At 44.6% G+C, this 21,893-nt stretch overlaps 1 protein-coding gene across 1 annotated transcript in view; it reads right to left on the bottom strand.

Moving 5' to 3' along the window:
• Positions 1 to 17,989: 17,989 nt before the first annotated feature.
• FAM169B (family with sequence similarity 169 member B) overlaps positions 17,990 to 21,893 on the bottom strand; it is a 104,901-nt gene continuing 100,997 nt past the window's right edge. The window contains 3 exon segments of the mRNA XM_030192706.1: positions 17,990 to 18,343; positions 18,379 to 18,491; positions 18,494 to 18,683. Of these exon segments, the coding sequence (XP_030048566.1) occupies positions 18,320 to 18,343; positions 18,379 to 18,491; positions 18,494 to 18,683 (327 nt within the window). The 3' untranslated portion in view covers positions 17,990 to 18,319.

Raw genomic sequence — 21,893 nt, forward strand, 5'->3', positions numbered from 1 at the left:
CCCGCACTTGCTGCTCAGGGGACAAAACGCCGGCCGTCGGCAGCTGACCGCCGGTTGTCCCCTTCCTCTCAGTTAAGGTAACTGCAATTGCAGAGAGGAAATTTACGTAAAGAAGACAAAACTTCAGAGGGCAGCTGGGCCGTTGGGCATACGAACTTCAGGTCGCCATCTTACCACTCTCCCTACCGCCTTCTAAATAGGTAGCGGTAAGGGCTCAGGAGGTAAATAGGTGTGTGCTAAATTTAATATTAGCACCTGGCCATTCACAGCCCCATTTTTTATGTTTAAATAATTTTTATTAAGTTTACACTACATTACGTCCGCCATTCTCAGTACATTGAGCATTAGCATGTTACTATACAGATAACAATAGCAGTGTTTATATCACATACAATACTACCATTGGTAAACTTTTATCTCTACCCTTATATCGTTCGGGTGTACTTAACAAAACTCTTCTATACCTATCCCTCCCTCCCTTCTCCCCTCTCCCCTACCCCGACCTTCCCCACCCTGTACTCACATTATGAGAAGTTTAACAAGAAACTCCTGCCCTTAGATGGCAGGGTAAGCCACATAGGTTCCCACATTGTTCTGAACCGAAGTCCCGGGACACTCTCCCAATCTGTAATGCCAAATCTATCTGCATGCATTTGTTTTATTAACTGAGACCTCCAGTTTTACAGCCCCATTTTTAAAAAAAGGGCTTTTTTCCCACCACGGAATGCCCTCCCCAGACCCATCCGATCAATCAGCGACTATCTACCCCTCCGGAAATCACTAAAAACCCATCTGTTCAAGCAAGCCTACCCAAATGACCCAATCTAATCCTACGATCCCGTCTACCCAACACATATCCAGAAGACAACGACAATGACTCAGACTACATCTCCCACCAAATTTCCCTATGCTTTTCCCGTATGCCATCCCCCCTCCCGCCTCCTCTGCCCCTCCCTCCAATGCTCATCTACCCCTTGCTCATACCTCTCCTACTCCCTTCACCCTTCCCCATCTCTACCTACCTATCTCTTTTATTATTCTGCTATAATTAACTTATATTTTCTCTATCAATACTCTGTAATCCATATTATTATGTAACCCGCATTGAACCTGCTTTAAGTGGGAAAGTGCGGGGTACAAACGTAATAATAAATAAATAAGTGGCCCAGCGCACGCCAATTTCATCTGCAAAAAGTAGCGCAGGCCACATTTTACTGCGGCTTGGCAAAATGGCTCCTTAGCGTGCATACAAGGCCGCATCGTGGCTGGATCGCAACTCCCTGGCGCTGGAGTACCATTTTTAAGCAGTCCAATAAATAAGCTGGTCTATTCTGTCTCAGGATATGAATTGGTAACAGCTTACGAAATCGCAAAACCCCTCAGAGAAAAGCTACATGGGTTGCCACTTAAGGAACGCATCACGTTCAAGATCTGCAGTTTAGTCCATAAAATCATTTACGGAGATGCGCCAGCCTACATGCTAGACCTTGTTGACTTACCACCCAGGAATGCTATATGGTCAGCCCGCACATTCCTTAACTTACACTTCCCAAGCTGTAAAAAACTGAAATACAGACTAACACATGCGTCCAGCTTTTCATACACGGGCACACAGATGTGGAACGCACTGCCACGTAACTTAAAAACAGTCTACGAACTAACTAACTTTCATAAATCTCTGAAGACATATCTCTTCAACAAAGAGACGGAACAATTACTGAAAACACATCTTTTTGAGAAAATTTACGGAAAGAACCAAAACACATAAAATCCACACTCACTGTTCAGTAATACATCAACACATCCACTTATGAATTCTCAATCCTGAAATCTCACCACACTCATACCTTTAATCACAGAAAATGTATACCATATCTTTTTCGTTATTATATATTATATATTGTCCTCAGACCCTCTAGTTTCCTGTTGTTTTCCTTTGATATATTCCTTAACGATACTTTGATTTTGTCTCGTATAACTCTTCACAATGTAATCCATAACCGAATTGTAACAAAATGTATTTCCATCATTCATAATGTATTGTAAGCCACACTGAGCCCGCAAAAAGGTGGGAAAATGTGGGATACAAATGCAACAAATAAATAAATAAAAGCTTGTATTTTATTTAAGCAGTAACTGGAAGTCAGTGGAGATCTATTAATAACTCAAAAACAGTTCCCCGTTAGCTTTTACCAGAAAGAACTGTAGCAGCAACATTTTACAACATCTACAGACTCTATTACCTTCCCTGGTTGACCAATATAAAGTGCATCGCCCTACTTTAGGGAACGAATGACCAAGGAATGCATTCCTGGTCGCATAACTGTTAGATCTGAAACAGGGCTGAGCTGTTTCACTTAGGTAATTGTGGATGGATCCTCAGAAGCTTATTCCAGAAGCTTACAATTGGGTGGCAGAGCAGGTGGGGGGAAGAGGGGTTGGTGGTTGGGAGGCGAGGATAGGGGAGGGCAGACTTATACGGTCTGTGCCAGAGCCGGTGATGGAAGGCGGGACAGGTGGTTGGGAGGCAGGAAAAACTGCTGGGCAGACTTATGCGGTCTGTGTGCCCTGAGAAAGACAGGTACAAATCAAGGTAAGGTATACACATGAGTTTATCTTGGGCAGACTGGATGGACCGTGCAGGTCTTTTTCTGCCGTCATCTACTATGTTACTATGTTATTTTTATTGGTTTATTCAAAAAAATGTTGTATCCTGCACGATCTGCAAATGTAGGCAGCTAGCAAAAAAAAACCCACACATAATAAAGTAAAAAAAAAAAAAAAGCAATACAATTACAAAACACAAATGGACTCCTAAAACAATATCTAATACATTTAAAACTAGGCTTCCTTTTTTGAAGTAGGCTGTGAAAACTGTAAGGCTGTTTGTAGTTATTCTGATTGCTGCTTTACATTCTTTAATCTGTAATTTGTCAATCTGTATTTCTTAGTACTACTACTACTATTAAACATTTCTATAGCGCTACTAGACTTACGCAGCGCTGTACAAAATAGCATGAAAAGACAGTCCCTGCTCCACAGAGCTTACAATCTAAATTGGGCAGACGAACAAACAGCTAGGGGTGGGGAAATTGCAGTGGTAGGGGTGATTACTTTTTATTCTTTAATACTTTTTTAGGGCTGCATTTCGATTCAAATTTGCAATTGCGATTAATCATGCAATTGAATGTGTGCTATTTCTTTCTCCCACTGCAGCTCCTTGGGACTCTGGGCAATGGAGAGTTAAGGGGGTCTTTTTGCAAAACTTCAGGAAGCCCAACACAGGCTTACCAAACGCTAAATCGGGACTACTGCCAGCCCAAAGTGGCCGCCAGAGGTAGTTCCGCCCCAAGCGCATGCCGTTTCCAGGGGGAAAAGAAAACTCTCAAAAATGGTTTGTGCTGCGGTAACCCAGCGGTAATCGGGCATTGCTGCACACTGCCCAGTTACCAGAAGGTTACTGTGGGAGCCCTTATCGCCACCTCAATGGGTGACAGTAAGGGCTCCCTGCCACATGGCCATGCGGCAAGAGTTCTCTTACCTCATGGCCATGTTTGGGGGCTTTTTACCCGCTACGGTAAAAAGGGCCCTGGCGTGTGGGGAAAAAGGGTAAAAAGGGCCCAGTCTACACGTCAGACCTCATAGACTTACCACCCAGGAACACTAAAAGATCAGCTCGCACATCCCTGAATCTCCACTATCCTAGCTGCAGAGGGTTAAAATATAAATTAACATATGCATCCAACCTCCCCTACATAAGCATGCAGCTATGGAACGCATTACCACTTGCCGTGAGAATAATCCGCAACCTTACTAACTTTCGGAGATCACTGAAGACCAACCAGCCTGTTCAAAAAGGCATAGCACAACAATACAGCCTAACTACCAGACAACGAACCTCAAGCCTGAACTAGATAAAACCCAACTCTCTATACTTGACTACCAAAGTCTACTCTACCATGAACGAACTTTAACGCAACACCACTCTATCTCCAATTCCGAATATGAACTCTTTATACATACCATGTAAATGAGTTTATCTTGTTGGGCAGACTGGATGGACCGTATAGGTCTTTATCTGCCGTCATTTACATAGTAACATAGTAGATGACGGCAGAAAAAGACCTGCACAGTCCATCCAGTCTGCCCAACAAGATAAACTCATATGTGCTACTTTTTGTGTATACCTTACCTTGATTTGTATCTGTCATTTTCAGGGCACAGACCGTATAAGTCTGCCCAGCACCATCCCCGCCTCCCAACCACCAGTCCCGCCTCCCACCACCGGCTCTGGCACAGACCGTATAAGTCTGCCCAGCACTATCCCCTCCTCCCAACCACCAGCCCCGCCTCCCACCACCTGTTCTGGCACAGACCGTGTAAGTCTGCCCAGCACTATCCCCGCCTCCCAACCACCAGTCCCGCCTCCCACCACTGGCTCTGGCACCCAATCTTGTCTAAGCTCTTTAGGATCCATTCCTTCTGAACAGGATTCCTTTATGTTTATCCCACGCATGTTTGAATTCCGTTACCGTTTTCGTTTCCACCACCTCCCGCGGGAGGGCATTCCAAGCATCCACTACTCTCTCCGTGAAAAAATACTTCCTGACATTTTTCTTGAGTCTGCCCCCCTTCAATCTCATTTCATGTCCTCTCGTTCTACTGCCTTCGCATCTCCGGAAAAGGTTCGTTTGCAGATTAATACCTTTCAAATAGTTGAACGTCTGTATCATATCACCCCTGTTCCTCCTTTCCTCCAGGGTATACATGTTCAGGTCCGCAAGTCTCTCCTCATATGTCTTGTAACGCAAATCCCATACCATTCTCGTAGCTTTTCTTTGCACCGCTTCACTTACTATGTTACTATGTATGTTACTTGACTGCTTAATCTACCATGTCAATCATGATCTTTAATGTAATACCACTTGTATCTCTCACTCCGGAAATGGCGATCGCCATGACGGAACAATGTAAGCCACATTGAGCCTGCAAATAGATGGGAAATGTGAGATACAAATGCAACAAATAAATAAATAAAAATGGTCCCCGACGCTAGCGCAGGGCCCTTTTTCACGCAGCTTGATAAAAGAACCCCCTAGTGACTTGCCCAAAGTCACAAGGAGCTGTAGTGGAAAAGCAATAAATAAATAACACACTTTTTAATCTCAATTAAATTTTTAATCTAATTGCAGCCCTATTTAAAACAAAACAAAAGAAGCTGCCAAAAGCTGACTTTAAGAAAAGTCATGCTGAAACTAAATTACTTTAACTATCTTCTAAAAGCAAGCAGAGACTGAATCTGGTGCAAAGCTCAAAGCTAAGATATTCCCACAGTTTCTAATAGGGTCCCTTCCAAACTGCAGAGATTTCAGATTCTAAGGAATTTGACTTCACTCTCATTTCTTGTACAGAGAGGGTTAAAGTTGAACAGTGAGGATGGTGAGGAGCCAGGCACAAGTGAACCTGGCACACAGATCATAACATTAAAGAAGGGGGGGGGGGGGGTCATGTCATGTCATTGTACAGCATCAAGAGGCATACTCAGAATTTTCAAAGGCAACAGACAGCTAACGCTGTCAGCAGAAAGGGTTCCAGTATCGACAGGCATCATCCCTGCTAGGTCAGTCACCTTTAGCATTGAGGAGGTCAAAAGCAGCCAGCTATTCATTTCTAAATTAAATTCTGCAGACATTGCCCTTGGCTTCTCTCACCCTGGCCTTCTAGAGAAGACAGAAACGAATACAGTAATGTTTGGTTTACAGTGTAAAATATGGCATCTTGACAACATTGTGTTCTAGCCACAAGTCTGAGATGCTGGAATGAGATGGTTTAACTGTGCTCTTTCTTCACTAATCTGCTCGGGAAAGGAAAAATTGCAAACGCTAGTCACAGAACTAGTAAATTAATTCAATAAAAAGCTTTCGCCTACAACTTTTTTGTTGACCCTTATTTCTACACATTCGTGCATGAACATCGACCATTTATTAGGATTTATTCAGCGGCTTAATGAAGAGATTCACCCAAGGTGGTGTACAACAAGTATAGCTTGACACAACTTAACATTTTGTTGACAGCATAACAGTATAAAATGATCAAATGTAAGCATAAAACATAATGAGGTAAATTTGGAGACAGGCAAATGAAACTCTGGAATTTGTTGCCAGAGAATGTGGTAAAGGTGGTTAGCTTAGCGGGGTTTAAAAAAAGTTTGGACAGCTTCCTAAAGGAAAAGTTCATAGATCATTATTAAAATGACTTGGGGAATATCCACTGCATATTTCTGGGATAAGCAGCATAAAATGTATTGAACTTGCCAGCTATTTGTGACCTGGATTGGCTGGGTTTGATGGACCTTTGGTCCGTCCCAGTGTGGTAATACTTATGTAAATCCTAGTAATAGCGATAAAGTCCATGTTAACAATGGCGCAGAACAATGTATTGTGCAGACTACAAATAATCTGAGTCAGCATAATACAATGAAACACGGTAATAAGCAACTTATTACTATGCTCATATAATTTAAGATATATACTGTTCAAGCCTCTCATAGACTTGTTACTGTACAGTCTATGATATCCTGGAGTATAACCTTGGCACAACTGACACACCTGAAGTCTCTATTATTTTCTGAAGTTTCTTTTATTGCATAAACACAGGTCGTTTACTCACAGTCAGATGTTCAGAAGTATTGCCCCAGGGCACAGAGACTTCGAAATCCTGAGAGCTGTTTCAGTGGTTGAAGGTAGAGATCTGAAGAGAGTTAGCTTTATTGCAGAGGTGAGAGACAGTTGAGCAGATAGAAATGGCTCAAAGCTGGATGACTGGAGTGTGCGATCTCTCATCAGGGAGGAGATATTTTCAAGGTAAAAAACCAAGTTCGTTGCAGGTAGTTTCAGCAGGACAGTGCTGTCTGAAGCAAGAAGGTGAATGCCTCATGTATGTCTGTAGCAAGATAGTGAATGCCCTCATGGCCACAGGGATAGGCAGGTCAAGAAGGCTTGCAAGCCCAGGGAGGAGGAGGAGGCAAAGACCAATCGGGACAGAGCCTGCCATAAGGTGGCAAGGGAGGTCCAAGAAGACGGCCCTCGATTGGAGGGAAAGGTCATACCTGGCTGACATCTCAGAACAGAGATAGTAAGAATGACCAGGAAATGACAGCAGGTAGACAAAGGAGCCAAGCTTGGCTGAGAAAGAGAGGAGGTCTAGGCAGCAGCGCAACCAATGGTAACAGTTCTTATACAGACAGGCAGGTATGGCTGCATTTACCTGCGAACTACATTACGCACAATGCATTGCTCACGTATCTTTGCAGTGAGAACTGCAGCCATCAAAGTCCTTAGAAATGAGAATAACAGTAAAGGCATTAAACACGTTTTAGGATCACATTATAAACCAGTCCAAGGCTGTCAGAGGACAGAACAACACTCACAATGTCAGTACAATGCAATGAAACATCTTAATAGGAAGGAAAGGGGGCAAGTGCAGTTGGAACATCTAGACAGAGAAACTGGGATAAATGAGTGGGTGGCTAGACTGAGGCTAAACTTGTGTCTAGCAGCGCCGTCAAGCTGGTTTGCAGAAGGATCAGAGCACGAAGACTTTTCTGGCCACTTTCCATGACACCATTAAAACCTCTCTTGGCCAACACTCTAGTACCAGTACACTTTCTGTCAGGATCATGAATCATCTAGGGAAGTATGGCTTTATCCCCTGCTGTTACCCTGTGTGTGTCAGTGTCTCTTTAGCTCAATGAAGATGGATAGAAAATTTAGTCTAGTTCCTGGATGTCATAGGTGCAATTGTTGGAAGACATATGATGGTTCCAACTTTCCTTGGGTCTTCTTGGTCCTTCTGTGCAGGATGGTGAAAAGCTGCTGCACTGGAACCTACTACTAAAACCAAAACAAAATGGATAGAAAACTACCTCCTTATCCAAACGTGCAGTGTGCCCTAAGACTGGGTTGAGAACCCCTGCTCTAGGCGTAGCAAGCAACTGGGTTGCAATATCAAAACCAATGTTAGAGGAGGAGAAAAGTCCCTTCCCCTTCCCCATCAAAAGAGAATTCAGAAATAAAGCGCAGAAGAGGGAAAAGAAAAAAGAAAGAAAGACTCTTCACTTCAGCAACAAATTAAGAAAACTATATGACAGAGCACAAGCACGTCTGAGAGATAACGTGGATGAAAATAGAGGCTTCTGCATGATCTAGGGATTTGTGTGGCCGATTCCTTCCACGATGAGAAATTAGCACTAAAAACCTAGAACTAAGCATATTATTAATAAATAGATAAAGTCATAGACAGAGTAGAGGCATGTGTTCCTGCTGTCAGTGGTGTGAAATTTCTTGCCCAAGCCCCAGGCTTTGTGCTGACCCCGGCTGCCTCTTTGGGGTCCCTCTGCAATATGTCAGAAGTCAGATGAAGAAGGGAAAGAAAGAGCAAAGTACCTCATGGACAACCGAACAAACCTAATTCTTAAACTATTTCACATACACTGCCACTTAGACACTTCGCCCTCAAAAAGCTGTCAAGGAATATTAGTGCTGCTCTACAATAAGTCTAGTGTATGCTTTGGGGACAGAGGGAGTGTGAACTTTAGAGAGGCAGCATATGGCAGCAGGGTTTTGTAGTAAAACTCTTAGGCTCTCTCAATGTGTTTTCCATCTTTCTGGATGTAACAACACAAAGAGCCCAGTTCAAAGGGAGATATGTGAATCCGTTGTTTACTCTTTCCAAAAATACAAGGTCTAAGGAGCATGCAAATGAAGCTACTGAGTAGTAAATTTAACACAAAGCAGAGAAAATATTTCTTCACTCAGTGTGTAATTAAACTCTGGAATTTGTTGCCAGAGAATGTGGTAAAAGCAATTAGCTTAGAAGGGTTTAAAAAAAAGGTTTGGACAAGTTCCTAAAAGAAAACTCCATAAGCCTTTATTAAGGTGGGCTTGGAAAAATTCACTGCTTATTCCTGGGATACTAGAAAATATGTGCTGAGGAGAAAGTCACTAAGAATACTTGCAGTTAACAACCAGGTGGAGTCTCATATCACTTGGCACGGATATTCATATCACTCCCCTGGTGACTCTAGCAACGTGCATAGGTTTAATCATCGACTAAAACCACCTCCACCCTAATGTTGTAATTGCAATAATAATGACTTATATTCCCACACGATCATGTGCAAATATATAAATATACAAAAAGACACTTAGATCAGGGAGCGTGTATGCTCCAGCATTCAGACTGGCGTGTGTAAAAACCCCGACAGTGCCTGTTTCGCTATGCTTCTTCTGGGGGAACTCGCACCATTTAGCTGAATTGTGTCTGTACACGGCTTCTTGTGCACATGAGGTCATTGGACATCAGTGACAGAGTTGACCTATTAGTAGCCTCCATTAGCAGAAGGAGTGTGCCGTGGGAATGGTTAATTTATATCACAGCACGGGGGTGCATTAGCATGCATGAAAATTAAATTAAAAACATATTAAGGAGTAGACCAGTGATTGAGATGCTTGTCCACCCTTAGAGACATTAACTTTGTGTAGCCTCATTTGGGTGAGTTTTCTACTCTGAGGTCTCTCCTTATACTCAAATATAAAGGCCAGTCACTAATTTGGTGTACTACTGGGTCAATTCCTTCACTGAGAGTATTTCCAGGATATTATACCCTGGTTTGTATGATTAAGGTTTTGGAATTTCTACCAGAGGTAATTTGGGGACATTTCACATTTTAGGTTTAGCACTAACCACTAGGCCACACATCCACTCCAGTAGAGAGCGGCAGCAATTTTCATATCCCATCGGCTGCCACTGCCTGATACTCTCTACTGAAATGCGGATGCATATTAGGGTACGGAGCAGGGAGGTGTTCTGAGACAGGAGGTCAGGCATGACAGAGTTGCAAGGCCTCTAGGAGCGTGAGGCCCTGTGCGACCACCCCTGTTGCCCTGCCTAAGACCGGCTCTGATGAAATGCATTCCCACCACCCCATGAGAGTGCTTTATTGAACATTGAACGTCCAATCTTCACCCTGAAAAGAAAAACAAATCTCATCTTACCCAGCAGTCACCTCTGCTTTGTCTCCTGTGTGTGATCCCATTACTTGGGAACCGATGGGCACTAACAGGGTTTGAAGTCGTACATTTCTGGTTATAGGTCTCACATGTATCTCAATTCAACCATTTTTCAGAATGGATCAAGTAATAGCATGCAGTTCCACTTCAATCAAACAGAAAATGCTCTGTTACCTTAGAGATTTGCATGCTGGTGCTCTGTATTTTTATTGGCAATTACCATTAAAACTAACTACAGAGGAATCGGAGAACAGCAAACATTAAAACCAGAAAGAAGTATGAACATTCCCTACTTCTAGAGCACCAATTTAAACTTGCAATCAATAGAAATCAAACAAAATAAAACATGGAAAAGAAAATAAGATGATACCTTTTTTATTGGACATAACTTAATACAAACTTGCAATCAAAACTAGTGTGGCTCCTTAGCTATGTTACCTGGCCAGTTTTCTGTAATAAGCACTCATTTATTTGTTGCATTTGTATCCCACATTTCCCCACCTATTTGCAGGCTCAATGTGGCTTACATTATGCCGTAATGGCGATCGCCATTTCCGGAGTGAATACATAAGTACATAAGTAGTGCCATACTGGGAAAGACCAAAGGTCCATCTAGCCCAGCATCCTGTCACCGACAGTGGCCAATCCAGGTCAAGGGCACCTGGCACGCTCCCCAAACGTAAAAACATTCCAGACAAGTTATACCTAAAAATGCGGAATTTTTCCAAGTCCATTTAATAGCGGTCTATGGACTTGTCCTTTAGGAATCTATCTAACCCCTTTTTAAACTCCGTCAAGCTAACCGCCCGTACCACGTTCTCCGGCAACGAATTCCAGAGTCTAATTACACGTTGGGTGAAGAAAAATTTTCTCCGATTCGTTTTAAATTTACCACACTGTACCTTCAACTCATGCCCTCTAGTCCTAGTATTTTTGGATAGCGTGAACAGTCGCTTCACATCCACCCGATCCATTCCACTCATTATTTTATACACTTCTATCATATCTCCCCTCAGCCGTCTCTTCTCCAAGCTGAAAAGCCCTAGCCTTCTCAGCCTCTCTTCATAGGAAAGTCGTCCCATCCCCACTATCATTTTCGTCGCCCTTTGCTGTACCTTTTCCAATTCTACTATATCTTTTTTGAGATACAGAGACCAGTACTGAACACAATACTCCAGGTGCGGTCGCACCATGGAGCGATACAACGGCATTATAACATCCGCACACCTGGACTCCATACCCTTCCTAATAACACCCAACATGCAAAGTGGTATTGCATTAAAGTTCTTAAGTGAACAGAGAGAGTTAAGCAGTTAAGGAGAGAGAGTTCATATCCGGAGTGTGAAATAAAGTGGAATCGCGTTAGAGTTCATTGGTGACAGTAGGTGAAGCAGTCAAGTATAAAAAGTTTGGTTATATCCAGGTCTGGTATATGCATATTAGGGTATGGAGCAGGGAGGTGTTCTGAGACAGGAGGTCAGACGTGACAGAGAGGCAAGGCCTCTAGGAGTGTGAGGCCCTGTGCGACCACCCCTGTGGTCATTAATAAGGGTCATTAAATACCTGGTCATTAATAATGCACTCGTATGTTCTTACAGATGAATGTAGGGTAGATAAATACTTTCAAATGTTATAGTCCCCCTTCTCCTCCACCGCTAACTCCAAGCTTCGTCCCTTGCTATAGACGTAATTCGACGTGCTATAGACGTAATGTACTTAGATTTTAGCAAAGCTTTTGACACGGTTCCCCACAGGAGGCTCTTAAATAAACTAGATGGGCTGAAGATAGGTCCCGAAGTGGTGAACTGGATTAGGAACTGGTTGACGGACAGACGACAGAGGGTGGTGGTAAATGGAGTTCGCTCAGAGGAGGGAAAGGTGAGTAGTGGAGTGCCTCAGGGATCGGTGCTGGGGCCGATTCTGTTCAATATATTTGTGGGTGACATTGCCGAAGGGTTAGAAGGTAAAGTTTGCCTATTTGCGGATGATACTAAGATTTGCAACAGAGTGGACACCCGGGAGGGAGTGGAAAGCATGAAAAGGGATCTGAGGAAGCTAGAAGAATGGTCTAAGGTTTGGCAATTAAAATTCAATGCGAAGAAATGCAAAGTGATGCATTTAGGGAGTAGAAACCCACGAGAGCCTTATGTGTTAGGCGGGGAGTGTCTGATAGGTACTGAGGGGGAGAGGGATCTTGGAGTGATAGTATCTGAGGATCTGAAAGCGACGAAACAGTGCGACAAGGCAGTGGCCGTAGCGAGAAGGTTGCTAGGCTGTATAGAGAGAGGTGTGATCAGCAGAAGAAAGGAAGTGTTGATGCCCCTGTACAAGATGTTGGTGAGGCCCCACCTGGAGTATTGTGTTCAGTTTTGGAGGCCGTACCTCGCAAAGGATGTTAAAAAAATGGAAGCGGTGCAAAGAAAAGCTACGAGAATGGTATGGGATTTGCGTTCCAAGATGTATGAGCAGAGACTTGCTGACCTGAACATGTATACCCTGGAGGAAAGGAGGAACAGGGGTGATATGATACAGACGTTCAAATACTTGAAAGGTATTAATCCGCAAAAAAATCTTTTCCGGAGATGGGAAGGTGGTAGAACGAGAGGACATGAAATGAGGTTGAAGGGGGGCAGACTCAAAAAAGATGTCAGGAAGTATTTTTCACGGAGAGGGTGGTGGATGCTTGGAATGCCCTCCCGCGGGAGGTGGTGGAGATGAAAATGGTAACGGAATTCAAACATGCGTGGGATGTGCATAAAGGAATCCTGTGCAGTAGGAATGGATCCTCAGAAGCTTAGCCAAAATTGGGTGGCGGAGCAGGTGGGGGAAGAGAGGTTGGTAGTTGGGAGGCGAGGATAGTGGAGGGCAGACTTATACGGTCTGTGCCAGAGCCGGTGATGGGAGGCGGGACTGGTGGTTGGGAGGCGGGAAATACTGCTGGGCAGACTTGTACGGTCTGTGCCCTGAAAAAGGCAGGTACAAATCAAGGTAAAGTATACACATATGAGTTTATCTTGTTGGGCAGACTGGATGGACCGTGCAGGTCTTTTTCTGCCGTCATCTACTATGTTACTATGTTTTCCCTCGCGGCACCTTATGCCTGGAATATTTTATTTTTTATTTACTTTTGTTACATTTGTACCCTGCGCTTTCCCACTCATGGCAGGCTCAATGCGGCTTTCATGGGGCAATGGAGGGTTAAGTGACTTGCCCAGAGTCACAAGGAGCTGCCTGTGCCTGAATAGACTTCCTGAGCCTACACGTCTAGCTCCATCTCTACCTGTTTTCAAATCTATGCTGAAAACCCACCTTTTCACCACTGCTTTTGGCTCCTACTACTACTCAATTACCTCCCCTTGTTCCTTCTCACCCAGTACTTCCCTCGTCCTTAATTGTCTTGTCCGTCTGTATTATTTTTAGATTGTAAGATCTATTGAGCAGGGACTGTCTCTCTGTGTCAGGTGTTCAGCGCTGCGTGTGTCTGGTAGCACTATACAAATGTTAATAATAATAATAGTCAAACCCTGAAAACAAAATATAAAAAAAAACAAACAGTGGATTTTTATAAATTTGTCCTAATAGTCCAGTAACATGTACTAAAGCAAGACAATAGTGCCACCCAGTGACAGAAGAAGGTATTACCCAAAGCCACTGTATTTTCACTTTTTCCCCCCCAGACTAGCAAGAAAAGTTATCCCTGATCTGTATTTCCTGTTATTCCATTGTCTGGGGCTCTGGGAATCTAACACATTAAGGCATGGTGGGGAGTAGGTCAGTTTACTGCACTGCATCCAATGTAGTCACAAGGAACCAGGACACATGTACAGAAGAATTTGCCCCTCCCCACCCCCTTCTTAGAGAACAGCATCTCCTGTTTAATATCCCTCAAATGGCAGCTTCTCCAGACTGCATGGCCCAGGGGCCCTTTGGACAGAAGCACAGGCAGAATGGCTCTGAAGTAAACTTCTGTGTTTCATGGAGAAGTTACCTTTCAGATTACTTTGAGTTACAAGTCTTGAGGCATAATTATAATAGCCTGTGCACTGCATTTGGTGGAGGCTTAAAATGCATAAATCCATTCCTCCAAGCCCTGCAACTTAAGGCTGTAGGAAGAGTGATGATAACCAATAGCGTAGCCAAGGGTGGACCGCAGCACACACATGATGTGGCTGGCGGGGATTCCCAAGCCCCACCAGCTGAAAACTCCCAACATCAGTCCCTCCTGCATCCCTTGTAAATAGCAGATCTTAGCATCAGTTTGAGGCAAGTGATGCCAGCTGCCATTTGGAAGAGTGCTGGCTGCTCAAGGAGGAGGAAATCTTTAGCTGGCAGGGTTTGGGGATCCCCGCCAGCTCAAGTATTTAATATTTGGGGTTTGTGGACAGAGAGGGGTGGAGAGAGGAGCAACCAGAGGGGGGCCGGGGGGAGGTAAATTCCATGCCCACCCACCTTGGGCTCAGGCCCATCCAAAATTAGCCATCTGGCTACGCCCCTGAAAACAACATGTGAATTCATAGTAAAATGGTAAATGACGGCAGAAAAAGACCAATCAATCCAATTTTTTCACAATGTCAGGAAGTATTTTTTCACGGAGAGAGTAGTGGATGCTTGGAATGCCCTCCCGCGGGAGGTGGTGGAAACGAAAACGGTAACGGAATTCAAACATGTGTGGGATAAACATAAAGGAATCCTGCTCAGAAGGAATGGATCCTAAGGAGCTTAGATGAGATTGGGTGGCAAAGCCGGTGGCGGGAGACGGAGATGGTGCTGGGCAGACTTATACGGTCTCTGCCAGAGCCGGTGGTGGGAGGCGGGACTGGTGGTTTGGAGGCGGGGATAGTGCTGGGCAGACTTATACGGTCTGTGCCAGAGCCGGTGGTGGGAGGCGGGACTGGTGGTTTGGAGGCAGGGATAGTGCTGGGCAGACTTATACGGTCTGTGCCAGAGCCAGTGGTGGGAGGCGGGACTGGTGGTTTGGAGGCGGGGATAGTGCAGGGCAGACTTATACGGTCTGTGCCAGAGCCGGTGGTGGGAGGCGGGACTGGTGGTTTGGAGGCGGGGATAGTGCTGGGCAGACTTATACGGTCTGTGCCAGAACCGGTGGTGGGAGGCGGGGATAGTGCTGGGCAGACTTATACGGTCTGTGCCAGAGCCGGTGGTGGGAGGCGGGACTGGTGGTTTGGAGGCGGGGATAGTGCTGGGCAGACTTATACGGTCTGTGCCCTGAAAAGGACAGGTACAAATCAAGGTAAGGTATACACAAAAAGTAGCACATGTGAGTTTATCTTGTTGGGCAGACTGGATGGACCGTGCAGGTCTTTTTCTGCCGTCATCTACTATGTTACTATGTAATCCATCTAGTTTGGCCAGCTATTCCTGCTGGTAGTCTTTGCCAGCAGCCATACAGCATGACTGCTCATTACATACCACTCCTTTATCACCATCCTCCTTTTCACTCCTCCACCTTGTGTAAACGAGCATATGAGATCCACTTTCGAGTTCACACCCAGCATCCCTCCCATCCCATATCTACTATCCACATAACACCCCCATCCTCAAAATATCACTGGCCAAAGAGAACAGCCAGGAGCTCTCAGCCATCATGCATACACATATGGGCCAATATTCAAAGTGATACCAACCAGGACCATTTCTGTCTGGCAGTGGCATAGCTACGTGGGGCCACGGGGAGCCTGGGCCCCCGTAGATTTGGCCCTGACCCCCCTGTCGACGACCCTCTCGACCCCCCCCCCCTCCCGCCACCAACCTGCCGTCGCCTGCCTTTGCTAGCGGGGGGACCCCAACCCCCGTCAGCCGAGGTCCTTTTCTTCCCGCAAAAGGCTTCCTTCTGTTTCTGACGTCCGATGTCAGACTCTCAGAACGAAGCCTTGCAGATCAGCTGATCTGCAAGGCTTCGTTCTGTGAGTCTCGTCAGAAACAGAAAGAAGCCTTTTGCAGGAAGAAGAGGACCTTGGCTGGTGGGGGGTTGGGGTCCCCCGCCAGCAAAGGTAGGTGACGGCGGGAGGGGGGTCAAGAGGGTCATCAGCCGGGGGGGGGGGCAAAGTTGGTGGTGGCGGCGGCAATGGCGGGGGGATTGGGTGTTGGCGGTGCCGGGGGGGCTAAAATGTGCCCCCTCACCTCAGGCTCTGGACTCCCCTCCCGCTGAAGTCTGGCTACGCCCCTGCTGTCTGGTTAAATCGCCTGTTCAGGGCTCACCAGTCATTTTCAATGGCACTAAGGTGGTTACTGCCCCTGAAAATGTCCATTTAGCGCCTATGTCAAAACCAGCTATTCTGGGGGCATCTCATGGGCGGAGTCAGCACTTGGCCAGATAATTGCCAATATTCAGCACTTAACCAGCCAGGGTAACCACACAAATAGGATGGCATAAAAGTCAGTCCTATCTTTCTGCAGTGACCCATGGCCAGTTAAGTGCTGAATCTCACACTTAACAGACTAGGCTGTAGCTAGCTCCGCAAATGTGGACTTACAGTAATCCAGTATTCTTTAACAGCAACTGTGCGTACAACTGTCATTAGAACGCATCATCCCAAGAATTTACCCCTATCTGTCTGCAGCGTCCCTAGTTTACCCCTTTTTAGAGTCTAAGGAAGGTCATTTCCCTCCAAGATTTAGCCAGATAGTACTACCTCTGAAAATGGAGAGGATACAATGGGAACTGTTTGCATTTCATATCTGTTAATAATTACTGAATAAAGTCTCATGGGTCACATGTAAATCCATTAAGATCTGTAGAAATACAAGGTCAGCAAACAAGTTGTAGGTATTATCTTTTCATTTTATTGTTATGCTACGGCCGTCATGTGTGTAAGCCCACCTGAGTCCTTAAGAGCAGAGTGGGGTTGAAATTTACAACAAAAAAGCATTTGATTGGACCAAGCTAGAATATTTCAGACTAATTTTCACAAGTACACACCCTTCATCAGGTTTGCACTGAATGTTCAGGCATCCTTACCTCATTTTGCACAGACGTCGTGAACAGACTATTACACTTGAAGCAGCAAATAACAATAGAGAGGGACAGCAGAACCCGTCTAGACTCGCCATTCCTGCTACATTACTCAGAGGCCACCTGAGCTCAGGCTTCATCCCCACATCCTGGTATCTTAGCATATTTTATGCTTATTATCCCAAGTTTCTTGAATTCTCTTCCTGTTTTGGGCTCCAGCACCTCTGCTAAGAGAGCCATTCCATCTACTGACCACCTTCCTATGGACAAGCACTTCCTTGAGTTGCTCCTCAATCTGCTCCCTTGAAGCCTCGCAGCTTAGCAGAGTTTAAAAAGGGTTTGGACGGTTTCCTAAAGGACAAGTCCATAAACCACTACTAAATGGACCTGGGAAAAATCCACAATTCCAGGAATAACATGTATAGAATGTTTGTACGTTTGGGAAGCTCGCCAGGTGCCCTTGGCCTGGATTGGCCGCTGTCGTGGACAGGGTGCTGGGCTCGATGGACCCTTGGTCTTTTCCTCTACTTGGCTCACTTTTATTACATAGAGCAGTGATTTAACCTATTGTGATGTCATAGTGGCTCATTCCACCAATAAGAGCCAACCTCATTAGTGATGTCACAATGGCTTGATTGTATATAATGTTTGTATGTTTGGGAAGTTTGCCAGGTGCCCTTGGCCTGGATTGGCCGCTGTCGGGGACAGGATGCTGGGCTTGATGGACCCTTGGTCTTTTCCCAGTGTGGCATTACTTATGTACTTATGTCCTCTACTTGGCTCACTTTTATTACATAGAGCAGTGATTTAACCTATTGTGATGTCATAGTGGCTCATTCCACCAATAAGAGCCAACCTCATTAGTGATGTCACAATGGCTTGATTGTATAGAATGTTTGTACGTTTGGGAAGCTTGCCAGGTGCCCTTGGCCTGGATTGGCCGCTGTCGTGGACAGGATGCTGGGCTCGATGGACCCTTGGTCTTTTCCCAGTGTGGCATTACTTATGTACTTATCAGGACCTCTTGTTCTAGGAACTTCCTTTGTATTAAAAATGTTTTTGATTTCTTCTAAAATATAAAAACTGTAACACTGACATTCTGCTGAACGCAACTTGATTTGTCAAATCAGATATGCTTGTTTCTGTTGCTGCTTTTCAATTTGAATAAAATAAAGTGAAACATAAAAACATTTTGCTTCTTGTGCATTATTCACAGTAGTTGAGTTTCTATCCTATCCCCCCCTCCCCACCCTCCTCTCTTGTTTATACTTTTACATAGTCACAACAAAAAGGTATCGCCCACAAATTATGTGTTGACATAACTACATAGGACCTAACTGTAGACATTCTGAAGGTCTCCTTGAGAAAGAGAAGATTTTCTGAAGCTGTTCTCTCACTTAGATGAACCAAATTCTTCTTGGAATAAGAAATTACGGGACTGCTTTGGCACGCTTAAAAGTCTTCTCTTCGACACATTCATCTGTAGCATTTCTCTTCTTTGGTTTCTTACAAACCTGGGCATCAGTCACCTCCTGAATAACCTTGTCTTCACCGTGAAATTGGAAGTTTGTCTTTAGAGCTCCATGGTCTTTTTCTTTCTTTTCCTTCGCAGTTGTCTTTTCAACAGGAAGGTCTTTAAAGCCCTGCAACTGAAAGACACAACATAAACACAAGCTTGAAACTTCAAACATCAGGATTTTCCAGATCACTCCAACATGAAAAGACATTTTTGGGGCTTTCTTCCCTTTCTTTGTGAGTCTAAATAGATGTATTTATTGGGGAGGAGGGGGGTGTCTGTCTTTACTTCCTTGCACTCTAGAGTTGTTTGTGTTATATTAATACTAGTAAAAATGGCCCGTTTCTGGCGGCGATGAAACGGGCGCTAACGGGCAGGGGACTCCCTTCCCCTCCCCTTATGCGTGTCTCTCTGCTGGTCTAGAGGTACCTGTTTGGTGGGGGCAGGAAAGAAAGAGCCCCCTCTTTCCTGCCCGTAGCGGTGTGGGAGTCCGGCTCTCGGCGTTTCAAAATGGCCGCCGAGAGTTGAAGTCTCGCGATGCAGCTTGAACTCTCAGCGGCCATTTTGAAACACCGAGAGCCAAACTCCCACACGATGCAGCAAGTAAGCTACCACCACCGCTACGGGCAGGAAAGAGGGGGCTCTTTCTTTCCTGCCCCGACCGAACAGGTACCTCTAGACCACCAGGGAGACACGCGTAAAGGAAGGGGAGGGGAGGTGACAGGGGGAGAGGGACGTTGCTGAGGGTGAGTGTGGTACCGTGGGCGGGGCGGTAACTTCTCGGGGCTATGTGGCGAAAGGGGCCGGGTTGATGTGGACGTCGTGGGCGGCTGGGAATTTTTGGAAGGGGAGGAGTAGGGAAACACGATCCGCGTGTTTCCGTACTGCTCCCCGTGCGTTAATTAGCCTTGTTTTCGTGTTCCGCCCTCGACATCATCACATGTGACGCGAGGGCGGGGCATGAAGATGTTGTGGCTTCACCACCATGAAACCACGAACCGGTGTGTGAGTGACGCATTACCAAAAGTGTCCTCAGAACGTTGAGGGCGCGTTTTATTATAGTAGATGTTATATGTATCAGTGTGATCCCTAGATAGGGGAAGAGAGGAGAGTAATGATGAAATCAGCACAGAGATAGATAACCTTCCTCAGCCTACTTGGGATTACTTTAGTTGCTGCAAGTAGAGGATGAGGGCAGTTCAAGAAAACAACTTTATGCACAGACACCCCCTGAAAGGGAAACCAAGTCAGAACTAAAGGAGAACTTTACTGATTTGAGACTTGAATTAATTGATTACATTGACAACTATACACTACTATTACTGCTTCACGGTTCTAAAGTGCTGATGGCCTTACACAGCACTACACAGATGCATTTTAAAAAGGCCCCATTATGCTGAACATTGGCTCTATCCGCTTAGACCCCAGAATGTCTCATTTTATTCAGATGGCTTTTAGGAAGACATCAAGATGTCCAGGAACAAGTTAACATGTTTGCTCATGGTTAACTCAAAAGTTCAAAGCAAGTTCTGTGGTTAAAACAAGGCAGCTAGACTTATCTTTGGAAAACCGCGATTTGAAAGCGCAAAACCCCTCCGCGAAAAACTACACTGGCTCCCAATCAAAGAACGCATTGCTTTCAAAATCTGCACTCTGGTTCACAAAATTATCTATGGTGAAGCCCCGGGATACGTGACAGACCTGATCGACCTACCAACTAGAAATACATCCGAATCAACACGAACGTAACTAAATCTGCACTACCCAAGCTGCAAAGGACTCAAATACAAATCAACTTACGCATCCAGTCTCTCCTACATAAGCACACAACTGTGGAATGCATTACCAAAACCCTTGAAAACTACGTACGACCACCTAAACTTCCGGAAAACACTAAACACTTATCTGTTTAAAAAGGCATACCCTACCGATCCAACATAAATGACTGATCTCTGCAACACAACAAAACTAAAGAACGTAATGGACATAACACAACTCTTCTGTTCTCCGATTCCCTAATGTGGCTGTGCCACATGAACTTGATCTTACCACAACATCACTTTGTATTTGTTTACACCGAGTCTGTAACGCCTCTCCGGTACTATGTAAGCCACATTTAGCCTACAAATAGGTGGGAAAATGTGGGATATAAATGTCACAAATAAATAACAAATAAATATATATTTTTTAAAGTTTTATTTGTAAAACAAACTGTAAGCAGCCAAGAGACACAGTTATTACTTCAGTGTCTAGATCAGTAAACTTAAAAAAACAAAGAGAACAATAACATTTCCCTTTTTTTTTTTTTAAATTGTCCAACCCCCTCCCCACCCCCATCTATCACCCCCTCCCACACCTGTACATGCCAGTAGGCAACAAAAATTCTGAATATACAGTCCAAAAACACAGTAACAAGTAAAACATATAAATTTCCCTTCCTCCAACCCCCCCCCCCCCCCCCGGTCCATATGACCCTTCTCTTCCCCTCACAGCGAGTCCACAAAATAAGCCCACATTTGCTTATATGAGTCCATCTTGTCTTGGCGCAATGTTGTTAATCTATATCGTTCTCAAAGGTTATGCCAACTTCCCTTTCACTTGTTGTATGGATAGAACATCCCTTATTTATTTGGATTTATTTACCGCCTTTTTGAACGAATTCACTCAAGGCGGTGTACAGTAAGAATAAATCAAACATGAGCAATAGACAATTACAGCAGTAAAAATAACAATACAAGGTATGGCATAGTATACTACTTCCTGATCAATGAAGCTTGAAGTAGAAATGTAGTAAGTTTTAAAGTGTCCCTTAAACAGGAGGAAAAAAACTCCAACCTTTACAGACTTTGAGGCATATTTTCAAAGCACTTAGCCTTCCAAAGTTCCATAGAAACCTGTGGAACTTTGGAAGGCTAAGTGCTTTGAAAATATGCCTCTTTATCTAACAAATGGAACCTCAAACCTCCAACAAGGGACCATGCCTAAGTACATATAACACCTTGTATATACAGGAGTGGATTACTATCATAGGTTCCTACAAAGGAGAAGAGAAAAAAAGCCCAAACGAAAAAAACTCATCTTAAATGAGAAAACCGTATGGGTTAAAAAACTGTCCTCCCCTCTTGTAAAAATTTAAAGACTCTGTAAAAGGAACACCAAAACCAAACCTACCTACGCTAACCCCAACCCAGAACCAGACTACCTATTAGGAGACCCCTCGGGAGAAGAGAGCCCTAAGAAAACTAACTCGAGCACTAAAGCAGTAGGGAAAACCCAAACCTGCCCGCTCTTAAGTAAACTTAGAAGCCCCCCATGGCCAAGCATCCAAAGTGAAAAA

This window comes from Microcaecilia unicolor, chromosome 1, assembly GCF_901765095.1.
Source record: "Microcaecilia unicolor chromosome 1, aMicUni1.1, whole genome shotgun sequence".
Lineage (NCBI taxonomy): Eukaryota > Metazoa > Chordata > Amphibia > Gymnophiona > Siphonopidae > Microcaecilia > Microcaecilia unicolor.